At 38.3% G+C, this 21,808-nt stretch overlaps 1 protein-coding gene across 6 annotated transcripts in view; it reads right to left on the reverse strand.

Annotated features, from left to right (window-relative positions):
• Positions 1–21,808, reverse strand: part of LOC125267495 (multiple C2 and transmembrane domain-containing protein 1-like) — a 204,249-nt gene that overhangs the window by 22,905 nt on the left and 159,536 nt on the right. For 4 of the 6 annotated variants that reach the window (XM_048189182.1, XM_048189181.1, XM_048189185.1 and 1 more), the window contains 4 exons: positions 21,267–21,323; positions 13,051–13,152; positions 1,533–1,642; positions 67–176 (listed from right to left, as the gene is read on the reverse strand). In XM_048189182.1, coding sequence (XP_048045139.1) covers positions 67–176; positions 1,533–1,642; positions 13,051–13,152; positions 21,267–21,323 — 379 coding nt within the window. The remainder of the gene's footprint in view (positions 1–66; positions 177–1,532; positions 1,643–13,050; positions 13,153–21,266; positions 21,324–21,808) is intronic. The other 2 variants (XM_048189184.1, XM_048189183.1) reach the window with 1 other exon arrangement.

Consider the following 21,808-nt stretch of genomic DNA (forward strand, 5'->3'; position numbering starts at 1 on the left):
ATCATGCTACTCTGTCTTATGTTATTTCGTCATGACAGATTGTAAGCGTAATGGATGACAGCTCACCCCAGGCCAGAACGATGTATCTGATAGGAATGTAGTACACCACAAGAGTGGCCGCACACAAGGCCACTATAGCCAGCCAGCTGAGGAAAGGCACAGTCCAGTTGAAAGTACTGAGAACAGAGAAAAGGATGAGTGTGATATATGTATACACAGACTTACACCGTGTCTACACCGGACGTGAATGTCGCAACGCAACAAAATCATAAAGAACCCATTATAATCAGTGATTCTGTCTACACTGGATGCGGCACAACATGAAGACTGATGCCCCATTCAGTTTCTGATATGCTCCATGCACTTGTGCTACTTCCGACAACAGGACAAATGGATTTGGAGCTTTCACTCTGATGTATCCAGTGTAGACACTATCAAGCTGTTGTAGCACGACAATGGTCAAACCTGGTGTAGACACGGCATTACACTTTTTCATGTGAGTGGGGCCTTAGAAAATGTTACTATAATTGCAAATGTTACTTCAAAACAGCAAAGTTAAATGTACCATGTCGGTACAATGATAATACAAAGTTTTCTTTCTTTTTTTGAGTAATTTGGTAAATATCATGGCACAGGAAATTGATAATGATTCAGTGTCATGGTATATATCAAGGGACAGTAATACTATCTTATACCAATACTAGGTTTTATATGAAGTAGTGGTAAATTCTGTAAGGGGTCAAAATAGAGGGTTATAGCTGCTAATTCTAATTCGAATTGTACTATAATAACATACATGGAAAGAAAAAAAAAAAATCCTCATCAATACTTTTGTCTGGGTTTACACTTTTTCTAGTGAGGTCTTCATTGAGATTTATGCTTAAGAAAAGAAAAATAATTGCTAACAATTTTCGAAAGAAGTCTCTTCATGGCCGATACAAACATACTGTAAAAACAGTAACATTGCGAAATATTAGTACAATATAAAAATCCATTTTCTATTTTAATACATTTTAAAACATAATTTATTTCTGTATTTTTTTTTATGACGCTAAAGCTGAATTTTCAGCATCATGACTACAGTGTTCAGTCACATGATCCTTCAGAAATCATTCTAATATAAGAAACATTTCTTATTATCAATGTTGAAAACAGTTGTGCTGCTTAATATTTGTGTGTGAAATTGTAATTCTAATATGTGTATGAGGTATTAAAAAAAAAAATGTCTTTACCATCACTTTTAATCAATTTAATCTGTCCTTGCTGAATAAAAGTAAAAACAAAAATCTTACTGACACCAAACTTTGGTAAGTACATTCTCTAAAGAAAAGTTTGCCTTTTAGGCAAATTTACCTTGGTTAAGTATGTTTACACAAGGAAGTTTGGAGGAACAAGACAAAAATACTGATTATGACAGGAATATGATTTTTGCAATGTAAGCAAGTGTATGTGTTTGAGTAAGATGTGACAGAGGTTGGCACGGTGGTGCCCACGTGTCTGCTCAGGCACTAGCAGCGAGAGCTGAGACTTACTTCTTTATCCTCTCACCATAGGAGGCCACTTCATCCAGAGCATTCTGTACACTGATACACACATCCTGAATGGCATACAGCTTGTTCATGAAACCCTTTCTCTCTGAGTCCTGAAAGAATGAGAGGGAGAGAGAAAGAGAGGCTGGGCAAATGTATTTCCACACAGCTGAAAGAGCATGAGGACCATCAAAGGCTTGGTGAGCTCTTTCTCTCTCCAAGTTCTCCATTCTGCAATAGACATGTTTAAAATTAATCACACTTTGTGTATCAAAAAAGAGAAGAATATTTATTCTAATATTCTTTCTTCTGAGAGAGCTAGCTATGTTGGGTAACCAGGTTTTACAATGGTGACATCATTGTGGCCATCACCACCATCATTACTTTGAGCACTAAAAATCTTTTCTTTTCAACTTTTGATAAAAAAAAAAAGAAACTGGCCACATGAACCTCAAAAGTAGGCATCAGTTCAATGTTTCCACAGTCAAAAGGCTCTGATTTTAATCTTACAATAAGAACAGTCATGCAACAGTTGGGCTGACACAGAATGTAGTGACTGAGTGTGGACACAGACAGAGACTGTTGTAGTGCATTGATGTGCTGAGACACACAAACACGTACCCTTCCACACGTGCCTTAACCACTAAAGAGAACACAAAAATAGAAATCCTATTATTATTTGCTCATCCTCATCCCACTTCAAACCTCTTTTCATTGACAGAGTAGCCTGGACAGTCTGAAAAACATCTTCTTTGTGTTTCAGCGAAGAAAGAAATTCATACAGGTTTGGAATGATGCAAATTACAACAGTATTGTCATTTTTGGGTGAACTATTCCAAAAAAGTACAAGATTCATCCATTTACCTACAGAACATAGATCTGCGCATCCTTCTATCGGACAACCTTTTGAAGAGAAAAACTGAAATCCTGGCCTATTAGCAATGGGAAAAATCAGCTACGTCCAGATTCCCAAACCCCTGACACAGGCTATGCCCCTCTGGAGGGCCTACACAAATGGACTGGCAGCACTTAAGAAGAACAAAATGTCCTGGCGAAATGGACCCAGTGGGAGGGCACTGCCATCCAGCAGTGAGCATCACTATGCCTTTGCCCTGGGTCTGCTTTATGAGAGCTCCAGGCCTCTGCTCAACCCTGCCCAGGTTTATCTGGAAGCACTTCAGTCGCCATCCTCAGGCCTTTCATGGAGATCAATTGAAATGTCACTGCAGCGGATCATGTCCACAATGAGACGACCAGCTACTGAACCTCTGGATCAAAACCCACTGTGCAAATCAAAGCAGCAAAAGAGGGAGCTGGAGTCCACACATAGAGACGCTAACATGAGACACATCTATCTTTTTTGAGTGTGCTGCATAAAGAACCTTAGTGGGTCCTACAAATTATTTGCATTTAAATGAATAGTTCATTCAATAATTGTTGTGTCATGTTGTTTTTAAAATCATCTTTTATGTTCCACAGAAGAAATTCATACAGGTTTGGAATGACTTGAGGGTGAGAAAATGGTGACTTCTTTCATTTTTGGATAGAACGAAGCTTTTAAAACAGACCTACACTTTAAAAAATGATGGGTTAAAAACAACCCATGTTGGGTTGTAAATGGACAAACCCAGCTATTGGGTTGTTTTAAACCAGTCGTTGGGTTAAATGTTTGCCCAACCTGCTGGGTCTAGTTTTGGTTTTGTTCATGTTCAAGTTTCATGTTTTATTATGTTCATGCTACTTGTTTCTTTGCCATGTGCTCCCATGTCACATGATTCCCTTGTCTCATGTGATCTTGCCATGTGCTCCCTTGTCATGTGTCCTATGTTGTCATTAGGTGTGTTCGACATCAGCTGCGGCTGAATGTAACCGATCGGCAAGAGTAGCTGTGTGCAGGTGGGGAGGAGCTGAAATCGGAGACGTGAAGTCGGACACTTTCTGCTTCTTATAGTGACACTCCCGCTGCGTTTGCATACTTCATCACAGCTGAAGTGAAATAAATGCAATATTTGACTAATACACTGATGTTTCAGAGACATTTTCATTCAATACTTTATGTACTTTGATTACAGCATCTGTTTTACAAGAATAAAGTTCAATATAAGCATATACTATATAAAAACTAGTGGGGTCTAAGTTTTTTAATCAGTTTTATTTTGATAAATATGACAATATAACATTGCGACTACATGAAAAGAGCTTTAACTGTTATAAAAATACAGATTTGTGAGCATTAGCGGAACTGAAGGCCTGACAATAAACACGAAACAAACATAAGCTCAGAGCTCGTGCAGGCGGCTGATCTCGAATCGCTCTCGCGGTACTTTGAAGCCATACGTCACAGACACATGGCGTCAGCGCTGTCTCAAGTCGGACGAAATTTCTTCCCAGCATGCACTGCTTCAAGTCAGCCGCCGATCGGTCTGTACGGTGCTGCATCAAGTCGAACAAGCCTTGTTTCTTTGCCATGTGCTCCCATGTCATGTGATTCCCTTTTCATTGGTTTATTCGTTGATTGTTCACAGGTGTGTCTTGTCTTGTCATTAGTCCTTGTGTATTTAAACCCTCATGTTTGCCATGCGTCCTTGTCAAGTATTGTCCATGTACCACTACATAGTGGTACATCTTGTTTTTGTACCAAGCCATGTTTGCCGCGCCGCGCCACGCCAAGTCAAGTCTTTGTTTTGTTACTTTGTTGGATTTATGTTGGAATTGGAATTGGAATAAAACTGCACATGGGTTCTTAAAGACTTGCCTTCAGTGGACTTGTTACAGTAGTTTTATTTAACCCAACTATTGTTTAAAAAGTTACAGTATTGCTTGCTTAAAATGAACCCATGTTTTGAAATTAACATTTATTTATAAGCCTGTTTAATAAACGTTTACCTTTTGATTATTATAATTGTTGCCTCTAGTAATTATGTCTGATTTTTAATTTTTAAACAATAATTGGGTTAAATAAAACTGCCCAGCATGTTGGGCAAACATTTAACTCAACTGCTGGCTCTGTCCATTTTCAACCCAACTTGTTGTTTTTTTTAACCCAGCATTTTTTAGTATGTTTAAATGTGTAGCAGGTTTTTGCATGGTTGAGCCACAGTCTTCATTTTTCTGTCCAAGCCCAACTCCTAAATGAATTTTTGTTGGTTTAAATACACATCATGTGTCGGCTCTGAAACACAGGTGACGCAAGCGCACAACAAAGAGGCTAATTGTACTAATCCGATTAACAAGTTTACAAGCAGGACATGTCTACAGTCGAACTTTAATCTGTTCTCAATCTGTTTGACTCCAAAGCCCCTCTTTGTACAAGACAATATTCAAATGCCCTCTTATCTAAGATATGTAGCTCTGGTGCTTCTGTTATAAGAAAGAAAAAAAAAAAAGGTCAGTTTAATGTTTAATCTTTAGTGGTTTGCTCCCCTGGTTGAGAACCACTGACTTCTACCCACAGAACAGATATGTAAAATGTTATGATATACAACTCATGCCACCAGTGAAGCAAAGAATGAGACCGGTACTGGAATATCATCTCCAAAATGAAGAAACATGCTTATAATATAGAGATGGGTCTTAGGAAAAACCAGATCAAACTGTCTGTACTTCCACAACACACACACACAGTGTCCCATCCATCTCCCACGCTTTGTACTGGATCCCACATTTGAAAAATGAAGCCCAATATGGCCTGCATAACCACATCGCCTTCCCAAAAAGCCACACAAGACAAATAGATATAATTAGACCGCGTCCCAGGGTTATTTTTCTTAGCAAATATTTAACAAGACTCCCCTGTCCTGACTCCCATCTGGTTTGCGTTATCAAGCGAAACAAAAGTCCAACATACCCTCCATTGTATCGGCTGCTATATGAGAAAAGAAGACTTTGAGGGACAAGGTATCGGTGTGTGTGCATGTACGAGCGAGCGAGCGAGGGTGGAGGTGCAGGTCATGGGTCTCTACAGTCTAAACCATTACCACATGGCCCTCAAACCATGAGCTAACTCCGATTTCCTGCCTTCAAAAGTGGATTGAGGAAGGCAGGAGGTTGGAATAACACTAGCCTGGGGAGAGGCTTGTTTTCACTGCTCCTCCGCACTTCTCTCACACACACATAAACACGCTCACACCGCTACGAGCCGAGGAGCAACCTGCTACAGAAGAGCCCGCTGTGGATCCTGGCTGAGCTGTGGGCCGCTGGAGCGACGCATGGGCATTCCATTACCTCAGGTCCTCTTCCTCACGTATGCGGACACACGTCGTGACTCAGCAGGAGGCACACTTGATGTCAGCGGGCAAAGGGAAATTGATATTTAGTCAAAAATCAGTTCTGTTTAAAGTGTCTTCAAACAGTGCAGCTAAATTTGAACTCCTCTAAATGCACAATGTCAAAATATAAAAAGTTTGAATCAAGTGATATCACACGCTCTACTGAGTATCAGCACTGCTGTAGGCTGCATTTACATTTTACATTTCATGATTGCTAGTGTACTGATTTTTAATTGCAGTTCTATAAAAGAGTTGTTTAAGGGTCAATGAGATATAAGGGTGTCCACGATAAACAAAAAGGAAAATCTTTAAAAAAAAAATTGTATTTATGTTTGTTTCATATGGTTTTGTAAAACTGGTGGTCATGTGGTTATATATATATATATATATATATATATATATATATATATATATATATATATATATATATATATATATATATATATATATATACACACACACACACACACATACATACATACACATACATACATGTATTCAAATGTATGAATTGATTTTTATTTATTAAGTACTGAGTAATAACAATTAACCTCATGTACTTACTATAGGGTTAGGTTTAGGGTTTAGTTTAGGGTTAGTCGCATGTAATTATGCATAATTTACTACAGTAACTACATATGTAACAAGGACACTGTAAAATAAAGTGTTACCCTTTATTTTAAGGTGACGCTGTTACAGTGTAATTACACAGATAAGTAAGTACTATGTAATATTAATTAACTACATGTACACTGTAAAAAGTAATATGCTATATCTAAAATTGTGCAGCAGATTACAAGCAATATTATTAATTAAATTCAGCATATAAGAATTAAGTTAGAATTAATCAAATTAATTCCTTAAAAGTCAACCATTTAAAATGTGTAAAATTAGATTACACCATTACAAAAGCCACAAATTGACATAAAAAGCAAAGAGTGAAGCTGCCCAACTAAACGAAACACCGATCAACATTATGGTGACCAAACATTTTCAATAAAATCAACATCAACATCTAAACCTCTGTTAATTCTTGTTTTTCTCTTTGCTTCAGTGATTCTACTTGTTATCATCAGGTGTCTTCAATGTTGGCAATAAAAAATTAATTAATCTTTGACGTCTTTCTGTTATTCAAATATGTTTATATGTGTTTCAAGCTAATATGTGTTTGTTTAAATTTTACTTAAATTTAACTCGTTTTAAATGATTGACATTTAAGGAATTAGTTTGATTAATTCTAACTCAATTCTATTTGTTGAATTAAATTAATAATATCGCTTGTAATCTGTTGCCAAAATGTCAGTTTGTCCAAACTGATGGCTGAGCTTAAATGCCACAGACACTTTCAATAAACTCTAAACAATCTAAACACGAAAATTATGTGATTTTGCGCAATGGGACAGCATAACTCGACTAACCAAAATATCGATATTTTTGCATAGCATCTCAAATGCTGTTTTAGTTGTTCTGAAATGCCTGAGCAAAGTCTATCATTACAGTGGTTTGGTATAATTACCTTCCAGAACTGTCTTACACAACTGTGTTCCCAAAAAGTTGGGATCTGCATCCGAACGCAAAATAACCTGTGCACTCTGAAGCGCAAGTAATTCATTATATGCGAAAATTATTACATACAGTGGCTTTTCCTACTTTTCTTAGTGATATTTAGCACCAGTTTATCAGGAAGGGTTTCAGGGTATCAGATTTGTTCTCTTCGACTCACTGGAGGGAAACACTGCTTTATTAGCAAATGTTTTATGCAATATTCAAATTTTGTGCATAAGTTACATAAAAAAGTGTCATTTTAATGTGAAAACCAATTACCTGAATAATCAAATAACACCCCAATTACACTAAATGTTAAATAAGCTTTGTGACATCAGTGGTTGGCAAATAAACGAACAGACACTTTCATCTTGAAAGCACAATGCCGACCAGTGTTATCATTAAACCGTGTGTACTGTAAGACTGAACGCAGCTGTCTGGGACCCCCTGGCGCATCCCCATTACCAAACTCCTTAGGGCTGCTAGTGCTACAGGCAAGCAGAGGCAAGTCCATTCCAGCCAGTTCTCAACATCAGGCTATTCACACCTCACCGTCCCATCAGGAGGCTCCAACTCCTTCGCAATGGGCAACCAGCATAGCGGGAGACTGATGAGGTTGGCACAGACCAGGACAGACACTTCGTAGAGGGCATATCTTGTTTGTTAACGACAGCAGGAGGGGGAACGATGTCCCAGGGGCGCCAAACTTCATTTACACCAAAGCCAGAGCCCCAACGCAAGAGGACGGACCCCCAGCCGGGCCTAATCCACACCCACACCCTTCTCTCGGCATGTTCGGGGGGAGAGAAAACAAGATTCTTTGATCTAACGCAGCACTAAAGGTGAGGGGAACAAAGGAGGCAGATAAGATAGAGATCAAGATGAAAATGAAATCATTTCACCCGGGCCGGGCTGCTCCCTGGATACGCGTATTATTTGTTTGTCTTCTCTCATTTCGAGCCAAAGGAGCGCTGACCCAGACGGGCAGAAGTAGGGAGCGATATCACCAAGGAAAAGAGTTCCACACCTCTGATGGCAAATAAAGCCAAGACAAGTCCCCTCAGACAGACGTGAGCCCACCTCTTATCAGCGAAAACATGAAACGAAAAACAACTTCTTTAAATAGACGAGTGCATTAATTTTCCAAAAGTAGTTCATTAGCACTTTATTCATAATGAATGGGACGGGGGAAGAGACGTACAGGGAAAGGCTTGTCAATGAAATTGTTCCTCATCTTCGTGTCTGAGCACTTTGGGAGGTTAATTAAAATTGCAGTTTAATTAGATTTGAGGTGTGTGTCAGACTAAACGGAATCTCCCCTGACTGCCTGCTTGATCCCAATAACTGCTATCCCAAATACTGCATGCCAAAAGATATCCCACATCAAAAGGAAAACCATTCGCATTACTGTTTTTTGAGGAGTAAATATAAACAAAAATCTTTTGACACAACCTCAAATACAACATCAAGAAAACAAGTCATTTACTCGTTTAGTAGTATTCTGAGAGTTTGTATATATGATGTTTGGTAATTTTCTCTTTGATTCTCTTTATAAAAAATTATCTAGTTCAATTCAACATAATTTATATATAGATATGTGCCTTATTTATAGGAGAGCAACAGCAAAGTATTCACATAAAAAAAGGGATGAATGGAACAAGAACAAAGAAATGGTGCAAACCAGGTTGAACCTGTCCCGATCAGAGGGCTACATGTCACAGGCATGGGTGTTTACCACTGCATCACGGATAATTTAACAAAACACCTGTAATATAGCATCAAAACAAAACACACATGCACACACACACACACACACACACGCACAGTATGTTTCAAACATTTGGGAATGTGACAGAAGTTCAGAGGCACTATCCTCGCCTCTCAAATCCCCAGGTTCTGCCTTCCTTCAAACCCCTAGTGACACTCCAAAAATAGGTGAGATGCTGAATGCCATGCAACAGTATGTGACCATGGAGGCAGCAAAAGAGCTATTGAGCTACTCTCTGGAGATCCAAATGCCCTTACTGTGACGTTCCCTCTGGAGACAGTATTCTGGGCCAAGGTCTAAAAACAGTCTACGTGACTCTTCAGCAGGTACTGAACAACATTCTGTTCAGATTCAGAATAGTGCATTTTTAAGTGTTTGAGTGCAAATAAGGCAGGTTTCAATCCCCTTATGAATCAAATTTAAATTCTTTACTGTCTAGGCTGGGGCGTCCAATCCTACTCCTGGAGGGCCACCTTCCTGCAGAGCTCAACTCCATTCCCAATTAAACACACCTGAACCAGCTAATCAAGGTCCTCAGGATTTCTAGAAACTTCCAGCTAGATGTAATTGAGCAGGTTGGAGCTGAACTCCAGGACATTGAACCTCCAGGAACAGGATTGGACATATATGGCCTATTTGCGTGCTTTACAAACTATGGCAGCAAGTGAAAAGAGCAAGAGAGTGATTCTACCAAAATGCAATCAATCAGTCAATCAGTCAATCAATCAATCAATCAGTCAATCAATCAATCAATCAGTCAATCAATCAATCAATCAATCAATCAATCAATCAATCAATCAATCAAACAAGAGTCTACCTCTACTAAAAAAGGGTCTGTCCTTAGCTAAACTAGCAAGACTTGGTCAACCAGCCTCTGGAAGTTCATGATAATCTAACCTTTTTTTTTTTTGTTTGTTTTTGTATGTATGTGTGCGCGTGTGTTTTTGTGACACATCAGGACACAAATTTGTATAATGACATGGATATGACATAGGTATTACAGGAGAGGATGACTTATGAGGACATTACCCCATGCCCCCATTTTTCAAAAGGCTTATAAATCATACAGAATGAGTTTTTTTGAGAAAGTAAAACTGTGCACAGTTTTCTGTGATGGGTAGGTTTAGGGGTAGGGGTAGTGTAGGGCGATAGAAAATATGGTTTGTACAGAATAAAAACCATTACGCCTATGGAATGTCCCCACAATTCACAAAAACAAACGTGTGTGTATGCGTGTGTGTTTCATCAGAGACTACACAATATTAGCTTGATTCAGTTTACTGTGAATTGTAGCTAACCAATCTATGTGGATATCACACTAAATGCTGTCTTTCATAATAGCAAATAAGGCACTCTTAAAGGGTTAGTTCACCCAAAAATTAAAATTATGTCATTAATGACTCACCCTGATGTTGTTCCAAACCCGTAAGACATCTTCGGAACACAAATTAAGATATTTTAGATTTAGTCCGATAGCTTTCTGTCCCTCCATTGAAAATGTATGTACGGTATACGTCCAGAAAGGTAATAAAAACATCATCAAAGTAGTCCATGTGACATCAGTGGGTTAGTTAGAAGTTTTTGAAGCATCGAAAATACATTTTGGTCCAAAAATAACAAAAACTACGACTTTGTTCAGCATTGTATTCTCTTCCGGGTCTGTTGTCAATCCGGGTTCACGACTGCGCAGTGACGCTGCTGACGTAAAACGCTGCTGACGTGTTATCCGGTGCGCCCGAGCTTCGTTTACAGTCTGAGGGAGACGCACGCTGTATTCAAGCTATTCTACATTGTTTGTATTTTGGTATTGCTATATTGTTTAAAACGGTGCGTAAGTGTGAATGTCGCGGATGTCCTAATCGCCAAAAACAACCACGGCGACATAAAAGTGCATTACCAACGCCGACAGATGAAAGGACTCAATGGAATCAATTCAACAGAATCAATTCAATGGAATCAATTCAATGGAAAGGATTCCGGAAGAGAATACAATGCTGAATAAAGTCGTGGTTTTTGTTATTTTTGGACCAAAATGTATTTTCGATGTTTCAACAAACTCTAACTGACCCACTAATGTCACATGGACTACTTTGATGATGTTTTCATTACCTTTCTGGACATGGACAGTCTACCGTACATACATTTTCAATGGAGGGACAGAAAGCTCTCGGACTAAATCTAAAATATCTTAAACTGTGTTCCGAAGATGAACAGAGGTATTACGGGTTTGGAACGACATGAGGGTGAGTCATTAATGACATAATTGTCATTTTTGGGTGAACTAATCCTTTAACTCATGATGATTATAAATGTCAGACCTTTACTTCGACCATTGCATCATTATTAGCTCTCTCTAATCAGACACAAAAGGTCATGACGTGTAAGCCATGACATGTAAGCTCCCTCTGTTTTAAGAAGCACAAAAAAAAACTGTAATATAACTGTTTCCACACTAGCACCCCATTGCCCTGCGCTCCAGACACATCCCTGTGCAATGACGTGCAGATGAATAACACCGTAAACAGGGAGAATAAGCTTTATTTTACGTCCGACCTCTGCTTCCCACCGCTCTCTGCTAAAAACAACAGCATTAGGCTCTAATGGATCCGCTGGAGAGCCGGGTTCACCTTCGCCATTACTCCCCAGGCCTCCGCACCCAGCGGGCAAGGCACTCCATCAGCCCCAAGGTCAACCTGATAGTTGCCCCTGTTCTCCAGCCTCTCTGATGATGCCCCTCACCCCTGGAGCGACCCCCCTCCTCACCTCAGATCACTTGTGTTCCCCCTGCTCTCCTTGCCCTGTCCTCTCTGGGTCCCTGGATGCCACCTGATGATGAATGGAGCACAATTAGCTCCATCCACCACTGCACTGGATTTGCCCTGCTCTCTCCATCTCACAGAAATGAGGCCGTCAAACTGGGGAAACATCATCAAGCTGGGCACCAACAGGCAAACCAATATAGCTACTACAGTGTAAAAAATATATATTTTCATGTTTTGTTATCATAACATTTTTTCTTTTGTCAAATCAACTTCAATAATTGATGTGGTTCAGATAACATAATATTTTGAGTTTATGTTAATTACCAGTACCGATTTTATTATAAAACATTATTACAAGCTTCCCATTGTGAATCAGGCTAAGGTAAGGAGAGAGTTCTGAACACTGGCTGGTTATGTACTTGCTGAAAAATTGATTTTGTATAATTTTTAATCAAAAAAAAGTTACGGACTGCAGCTTTAATTTATTGTCCCATTACATTAGACAATACAAAATGACACCCAGTCTGTGTGCTGAGATGCCATGAGACGTTCTCAATTTCAAAAGTTTCCTTGAGCGATGCGCTTCTCAAAAGGATATAAATGGCAATGGCATTCCTCCACTTCGGAGACAAACATCAATACACCCTCATAATTCATTTATAAACCCTCTTCTTGGAAGCTGCTTTCCTTGTCTTAACAGCACAGGTTCAGTGTTCCTTTATCTTGAGCTGAGCTGAAAATGAGTTTCTCATGAGATGACGTCATTGGGTCAGCCAATGGCTGTTGCTCTGGCTGTTTTGGAAAAGGTTAATGATAGCACAAACATGTATGCGTCAATGCACCCTGAATGCTTAGGTTAGTAAAGCACACTAAACCATAAGGAGAAAACCCAACCCCAAAAGCCATTACTTTCTACCAAGCATGTCGCCGTATTAAGGTGACCTACTGTAGCATTAGCACCCACCGAACAACCCATTTTATGAAGTGCAGGAAGTTTCCAGCTATTCCAGAGTCCATCAAAAAACTACTGGTCACCAGGCTGGTTCTTCAAGATAAGGAAGGAAGAGTGACAACTGAGAACAAAGTGAAAGGTGAAAGGGAGCGACACACAACCCTGCTTGGCGTGACAGACGATGAGCCATAGAAGTGAGACACGGGGACATACGGACCGCACTTACCACCATCACGCGAATCCACTCAAAGTGCCAAGAAGCCAAAATATCCGCAAGGATATGGCTTTCCGGCAGCCGGCCATCCTGGGAGGGGACTGAACCCGGCACCTTGTGGACCAGAATAAATTGAGATCTTTTTAAAGCAGGGTTACAAAAGGAAAAGAGTTAGACAAAAAAAAAAAAAAAAACATTGATGGCTACTAAGATGGCTCAGGACCCTTGAGAGAGAGAGAAAAAATTCACCTGATGCAAAGGCAAAATAGAGAAATCAAACAATGAAGCTATTTTACACAACAAGACAATGCCCTGAGTGTGTGTGTAGGATTTTTTTCTAATCTCTCTTTATTAGCCAAACATGATTAAAATGCAGTTCCTAGGAGCATCTCTCCCCTAAATAAAAAGAAAAGGGAAAAAAGCCAAGAAAAAAAGTCAAAAGCATCTTTTACAGCATGCATCTTTTCATCTTTTAGAGGCGCTGAGAAGAAAAGGAGCCAGAGAAGCACAAACATTCTCTCTTTCTCTCTGTATTCTCCTTAGCACTGAAGAAAGCCATGTTACCTGAGGATACGCATCGCGTATCACAAGCTCAATAGCCCCAGAACAAGTTTTCAGTCACAGTTTTTCAAAGTAATAAAAATAATCCCTAGCACACTCTTTAGTCCAATTACATACTGCCATACAGCTATCACCCAGATCAACCCCCTGCCTCTGCTCGGCTGGGTTTAACCCTCCGTGTGTTATCTACAGATAAGGCTCGCTTGTAATGCTAGATTCTAGCGGACATAAATGTGCATGAATCGGGATCAGATTGTCAGCGTTTCACAGTGCAGAGAGGTTAGCTTATGTTTCTCCCTGCCAAAGTGGCTGTGTTGCGGTGGCGAGAGTGGGTAAGAGTAGGCTGAACACTAAAAACAAGGTCAGGTCCATAGAGAAATAAAATAAGCAGAAGAAAACTTTTGCTTTCTTCCTTTAGCACATATGATTGTTATTCTTTTGCTCACAAGGTTCCCATTAAATATGTATATTTAAAGGCACTGTATACAGTAGATCTGCATTTCTTTACACTATAATATAATTATTATTTAGTTCATTCATTTGGTAATATATATTATATAAAAGCTATATAGATTGCCTGTTTGATATACCACAAATTAATTACGTCTCATGTTTAACCACTATCTACATAAGAGCCAGTGGAAAATTCCCGAAGGACTGGCCGAGATAAAGCTGTTCTCTGCGAAAATATGTTCTCCGAAAGCGTCTAAACCAGTGGTTCCCAACCACATTCCTGGAGGCCCACCATCACTGCACATTTTGCATGTCTCCTTTGTCTGACACACCCATTTTAGATCTTTGAGTCACTACTAATGATCTGATAACCTTAATCGGGTGTGTTTGATTGAGGAGACATGCAAAATGTGCAGTGTTGGTGGGCCACCAGGAATGTGGTTGGGAACCACAGGTCTAAACGAACTGTAAAATAGATGCTATGTTTATATAGGAGTCAAATTTTTGAGGTCTAAATAACTACATTCTCGCCTAAAAAAACTCTTAAAACTATATTTCGTGACAGAACAACAGTTGTATTAAAAAAAAAAAAAAAAACATGGTGGATTTGCTCAACCGCCATGACAACCACCAGAAGCGGAGTGATACAAACGGTGAAACAGTTCCTGTGCTGATACGGGGGAATATCCCACATCTCTCAGCCAATCAGATTCAAGAATCAGAATGTTGTGTATATATGTTGTGTGAATATATATATATATATATATATATATATATATATATATATATATATACACACACACACTGTACAATCTGAGGAGTGTTTGAACAGAAACAGCTGAAAAATTAATCAAGATAACACTGTTCAAAAGATTTTTGGTCCGTAAATTATTATTATTATTTTTTTTTAATTTATAAAAAATATTATTTATAGTATTTTACAGTATTTATAAAAGTTGGTTATTGGACTAAGAATTATTAGAATGAATTCTAAATGATCATATGGCACTGAATGAATGCTTTTATGTCACAGGAATACATTTTAAAAAAATATAAAATATATTAAAATAGAAAACAGTTGTTTTTAATTGCAATAATATAACAATTTTGCTGTTTTTTTACCATATTTTCGACTAAAAAATGCAGCCTTGGTGAGCATAAGAGAATTTAAAGAGACCAATAATATTACCAACCCCAAACTTTTGAACATTAACATACATATACTCGTCAACTTTTGACACACTTATAGCTAGCAACCTGAATAATAATCGCATAACACCCTGTTCACGGCACAAATATTTAAGATAACTCCATTGTCTTTCCACAGTTTGTCTGGGGGCATACTTGTAGTATATATTTCTGGCCTAAAAGCTAAATTTAGAAATTAATTCACAAAACAGAGACCTTTATGGAAACCGACAAGCTTTTGACAACAAACAATATCCTGTTTTTTCTCTCTTCCTCTGTCACTGTTTTGCTTCACATTCATATTGAATGCTTGTTTATTTATAAGACGTACAACATACGGTTAAATGCCATCTTTAATATCCAGTCGAGCAAGCAGCACATTCGCGCACACTTCCTAACAGCTGTTGGGCATGTAAGGAGGCGTGCGTGAGTTGTGGTAAGCCTGTGAGCATGACATGATTGCAGTGTGTATCTTATCTGGGGCGGCTCCTCCTCAGGCTGTGTGTGTATGTGTAGGTCCATTACTCCAGTGCCCAGCCATGCGTACACTCCTAATCTCAGCACTCTTTCACTCTCTCTCTTTCGCTCCCTGGAGACACTGGTGCTATCATCCTGGCTGCTTCTCAGGCGAAGCACTAGTGCTGATTATCCCTCCGTACTATCCGGACACATGTCCGCACAACACCGGTTCAGATTACATCACTGAAATAGCCAAAATTTGTGCCAAAAAAAAAAAAAAAAAAAAAAAACTTGTTCGAATAGTGAAAAGAAAATGAATGGGATGCTGTAGTGCATGTTACTGAAAAATACATACATTAAAAAACAAAAAATGGTAACACTTTAGTATAGGGAACACAATATAAACTATTAACTATGACTTTTCCCATCAATAAACTCCTAATTTACTGCTTAATAATAGTTAGTAAGGTAGTTGTTAAGTTTAGGTATTGGGTAGGATTAGGAATGTAGAATAAGGTCATGCAGAATAAGGCATTAATATGTGCTTAATAAGTACTAATAAACAGCCAATATTCTAGTAATATGCATGCTAATAAGCAATAGTTAAAATACCCTAAAATAAAGTGTTTCGTCATTATTTTCTTCTATTGAACACAAAATGAGATATTTAGCAAAAATGTCCAGGCAGCACTTTTCCACGCAGTTAAACTGAATGGGAAATTCAGTTTTCAAAAAGACACAAAACAGCACCATAAAAGTTATATAAAAGTGTCATTTTGAACTATATCCTTCTAAATAGGTTTGCTGAAGGAACAAAATGACACTTTCAGTGTTGCTGTTCACCAGGGACATAGCCAGAACTTTTTTTCAGGGGTGGCCAGGTAAGACCCAATGATTTCAATGGGGTGGCAAGAACAAGAAAGAAAGAAAAAAATCTCTGCATCAAATCTAGAGAAAAACAAGCATCTAACTGTGACAGCGTGGAGTCTGAGTTGAATACCTTCCCACATAAATAGATTTCATTTAACTGCACCTCAACAAACACTGGTTAAACTGGTCCCACTGCAATAACAGTGCTGCAATCAGATTACTCTTCCTCAAGCCACTTTCCCAAGACTGTCTGCTGCTCAGTTCTGCTCATTACCATGTGTGCTTAAAGGTAAGTGAACATTGTTTGTCAAGAAGAAACATTCACATTAACCCTAACAAACTGTCACAAAAAAGTAGGGGAATCTCGTTTGCCTGCTGCACTCGCATCTCGCGTCTTTTGCAGCGTCTCGCACATGACACAGCATTCTAAAAACGCAGCGCTCCAGTTAAAATAACTTTTTAAAAAAGTGTCTATAAACTTTGCTTTTTTCATTCCACTGCCCTCTTAAATGCAAAATCGAGTTCTGTGTGAAAGTCCAATCTACTGAGCTACTTTTCCATTGTTTTTTGTTGCTTAATGGACGTGTTTGACCATTGCGCTCATGTCTCGCCCTGCTGTGTTTTGTTTATGCTCGTAAAGCTGCTTCGCCAAGTGTGCTCTTGCAGTGTTGCCATGTCCACTTATTATAGGCATCTTTGGGCTTGTTATTTTTTTACCATATTAAGAGGTGAACTGCAAGTGGCTTTTGTGCCAGTGTAATAGTTCTTTGAACAGAGAAAAGTCAGCTGATAATGTGGTCAAAATGCTTGTGCAACAGGGCTGGCCAGAGTGGTGCCCAAGCTTCAATCAGAGGTGGCACTGGCCTGAAAATCCTGAAAATCTCCATAACTGATTCCTGAAAGTTGCAGATTATGTCAGATTTGTGGATGAATCATTCTGCTGAGTCAAATCTTTTCAAATAATTGGTTGATCCGGTTTACAAAATTGTTGTGAATGATTCATTCACAAATCTGGCTGATTTGGTTTTCGAGTTCAACTCGTACAGAAGTCTCATTTTATTGTAATTGCATGGAAAAGAGCACCAGCACACTGTTCAAATGTTCTTCATTTATGTTTCACAGAAGAATGTCCTATGGGTTTAATAATGACATGATGGTGAGTAAATGATGACAGAAATGTGATTTTTAGGTTAAAAACAACATCATAGTTCATAAAAGACTAGCATATGATTTATGACAGATGAGTATTAGATGCAAAAAATAGTGAATGGTAATGAAAATACAAAACCTTTGCAAACTTTCTTTGGGAAAGTGGCTGCACACAAGTGCGAGACAGCTGTGGCACAAGCGGAGCATTAGGCATGTTATCGTAGCGTACCCAATGCTACTCCTTAATTCCACACTAGCATATCTGAGAGAGGTTTAACAATGTGAGGCACATTCATTATCACCTGGATAATTACCTGCCATTCTGCCTGTGTGTTTACATGTGTTTGGCGGAGCAGGTGTTAAAATATTTTGGCTGTTATTGTCGGGATTGCTGATGAATTTGGTGGAGTCTGAGAGCTCTCCAGAGAGCTATTCAGCACTGTAAACACACATGTACACATCCACATGCACACACACTGGCACTAGCCTGGCAAAGAGAAAGTGAGAAGTGTGTGGAAAGCATATGGCTTACAAAGTCATGTACCCAGCATGCTTTTGCATACATGGGCATCAAAATTGTTTAACCCTAAAATCCATGATCGCAAAAAGTGCTGTAGAAGTTATTTTGAAACTGTAGCTTTCTATGCTAAATGCTAAATAATCTGAGGTTAATATGAAATCAAATTTGGCCCTATTTACTTGCTCTTTTAACGTCTGTCTACGTTATTCCAAAAAGACCTTTGTGTCTTCATAATCTATCATCTAAAACTTGCTATTCACAAATTACTTTTCCATTGACGTCAATCTGAAAGAAGCAGCAGGAGATCGTTCCTCTCCCAAAACACTGCCCAAACCCCAAACTTATGTTTACAGGACTGCTAGCTTGAATATTTGCTCTTTAAAGAAGCAGGGATATCGAATAGGTCAATTGTGCTTGAGGAATTTCACTCCTGAATGCTTGAAAATTTGAGGTAACAGAAAATGGCTGGCATTCATATATATATAAACGTTTTAGTGAAAATATATTCAGATAAATATTGTTGTTAAAGATAATTCAGTGGGAAAAGTGTGGATTTTTATTTTTCACTGTAGACTTTTTGAAGTGATCTAAGATCTAAGGAGTAAAATGACAGAACTAAGTTTAACAGAACTAACAGTTTTAATGGAATAAGCTACATTTTGTTAGTAACTTGCAGAGCAGCAAATTACAGTATTAAAAGGGGAAAGTTGGACTGTAATTAAACTACTTTAAATTATGAGTTTCAAAGCAGCTTCCTCAACACTGATTTGATTTCACATAGCCATGTGCACTGCAAAAAATCGCCCATTTTAAAATATTTTTACAGTGTCACTTGCACTAACCTTGCTTTCACCTGATCTCTTCTTCTCCCTCTCTTTTTCTTGTTTTGGAACCAATTGCCTACTTGGGTAAAACAACTGAGCCGTCTCCATCAATTAGCCTTGACTTTGGACTTTCATTAAGAGTAATTGACTAATATCTGCAGTGAGTCTGAAGAAAGACACTTTTAACTATCACGAAACAGTTTGTTAAGTAGGAACACATGTCTTGGCTCAAACTATGCCTGCAAGAGGTCCCCAGTCCAATGCAAAACAGGTGCCTGCCATGTAATACCCCATTTAGCCCCTGGGGCAAAAGGTTATCCAGCTAATAGCTTCCTAGTGGAGACTAAGGAAGAGCCGAAGACTAGGCCTGGCCTAAACATCTGGGACATATTGCACATACTTGCAACATATGCTTCAGGTTCAATTAAAATGAGGCCTTGGCACATTGATCCATTTTTTTCCCCTTTCCTTCATCCAGTGAAAGTGGTCCTACCCTGATGTGACCTCAGTATTTTACTGTTTGAACAAACAGAGAAGGTAATGAGAGTGTGAGGTCATCAACAAAATGACATTAAGAGAAGAAAGTAAACAGACCAGAAGAAAGAACTGCAAACAAGTGTTGAGGAGTAACTAAAAATATGATTATTATTATTGCAGCTGTTTTCTCAAATAGTGTGGCTATTAAAATACCAAGCTACTGTTAGCCTGACAAAATTGTGCATCACCATATTTTTCATCACATTGTATTGCGCTTTACAGTAGAGTGATGTGAAACCTCTGTCATCTGTAATTGGTAATTGGTATAATCTGTATTGGTAAGTATGCTTCATTTTAATAAAACTGTTAAAAAATAAATAATATTTATAAATAAATAATTCATCGATCAAATAAATGATTCAACAATTCGACCTAAATATTTAGTAAAATGCTTATGTTTACCACTATGTTTTTATTTAAGGACAACTTTTTTGTGTTTTCTAGTTGTATTTTTTGTAAACAAATATATATAGCAATTCATTTCAATATAATTCCATCTTATTTTTTTGTGCCATATACAGTAAATGCTCTAATAGAGTGCAACCGTGATTGTCCAACAATTTTGCTATGGAAATTTTGTTCAAAAGTAAAAAAAAAGTACTTGAAAATTGATGAAAAAGACAAAAATACAAGACCGTGTATTAAATGTCATAAACTACGTATGCAATGAAGCATTGAATGCAAAAAAATCCAATATATTTGTGATTGTGTACATTTTTGTCTATATACTCCTTAAAAAAAAAAGAAAAAAAGTTGACCATTGTTGAACTTTGTGTAATTTGTCAAGCTATAGGCTAATCATAATTCAAAGTAGCCTCCTCAACACTGATGCAAACTCGAATTGAAATCATTTAAATCATTCTACCCAGTTATGAAGAATAAAAACAAAACTATGCAAAACTATGCAAACTAACATAATGCAAGAGGAGAAAGATAAGGCAAAAGGACAGAGAAAGGACATCAGAGAAGAAAATTAGCCTCTCTCAACTTTCCAACAACTCAGGAGGAACAACAGATCCTTGACAACATTAATACAGATACCCATTTCATTCTTCTGCCTATGACTTTCTACTTCATGTTCTTTCAAAGTCCACTAAAGGGGAATGTGTGTAAGATGTCATAGGTTATGTTTTCATCTTAATATGTTCACATTGCTCGAAAAAAGTACTTGTTGACTTTCTTGTTGACCGATTTCCAGACAAAATACTAGTATTTTGGCGGGCAATAACATGAATCTCCCTGCTCAGAACCATTAAAATGCTTCCTCGTAAATGCTGCTGGGGCATTTGGCCCGAGGTCATTTGAATGCTATTAATTGCACTTCAAAGGCCTTGAGAAATATCAGAAGCTCAACACAGAGACCCTGAAGCCACGTTTATTTATGCCTATGTGGTTCCCCTTTATTCTGGGTAAAAAGGAAACATGTACTGCAACTCTGTAGACTTCAGATACTAGCATCTCTGAGAAACTGGCTGTGGACCTTTACTATATAAATGTGGCTTTAAGTGTTAAATACACACAAAATAAACAATGACCTATTGGTATTTGAGTGAGTCGAACATGAGAAATACTGCATTTTCATTACATTTCACTTTAGAGGAGAACATTTGAGCATTAAATATACATCGGTGTTGAAATACATGTTTGAGAGTGGCACCGATAATTACCTTGTCATCTCTGTCAAAGTCTTCCTCCTCGTCCTCCAGCAAATCCTCCACAGCTTGCTGATGTGCATTGTGAAGAGCAGAACAAAAGAGAAGAGAGCAGGGGAAAAAATAAAAAAGAAGAAAAAAAACAAAGAGAAAATCAATTTCACATGTACACTTAGTAACATCTCCACATCTTCAAGTGAAAACAAATGATAGCACATAGTCCTCTGATAGAAAGCAAACCCTCTGAGTCTGACCTCAGTCTCTAAAGTCATCAGTTGTGTCCTCTTGTCCATAAGGTTAAAACCTCAATAGAGCCTTTGGCAAAGGGAGGCTGATGACATAGAACGTTAACTATGTGCTTCAGTGGACCAGATCCAGGCCAACAATGGTCCCTTCAAAACCCCTTCAGGTTTTCATACTTAACTCAAGCACACAAAGAGCCGTATGCCCATGACCTCAAGAAATGCTGCTGGCTACTCGATTCTCCCAGAAGAACATGCGAACACAGACCAGAAAAAATGATGAAAAGAATGATGCTGAGAATATTGAGAGCATGA

The sequence above is a fragment of the Megalobrama amblycephala genome, linkage group LG4, assembly GCF_018812025.1.
Source record: "Megalobrama amblycephala isolate DHTTF-2021 linkage group LG4, ASM1881202v1, whole genome shotgun sequence".
Lineage (NCBI taxonomy): Eukaryota > Metazoa > Chordata > Actinopteri > Cypriniformes > Xenocyprididae > Megalobrama > Megalobrama amblycephala.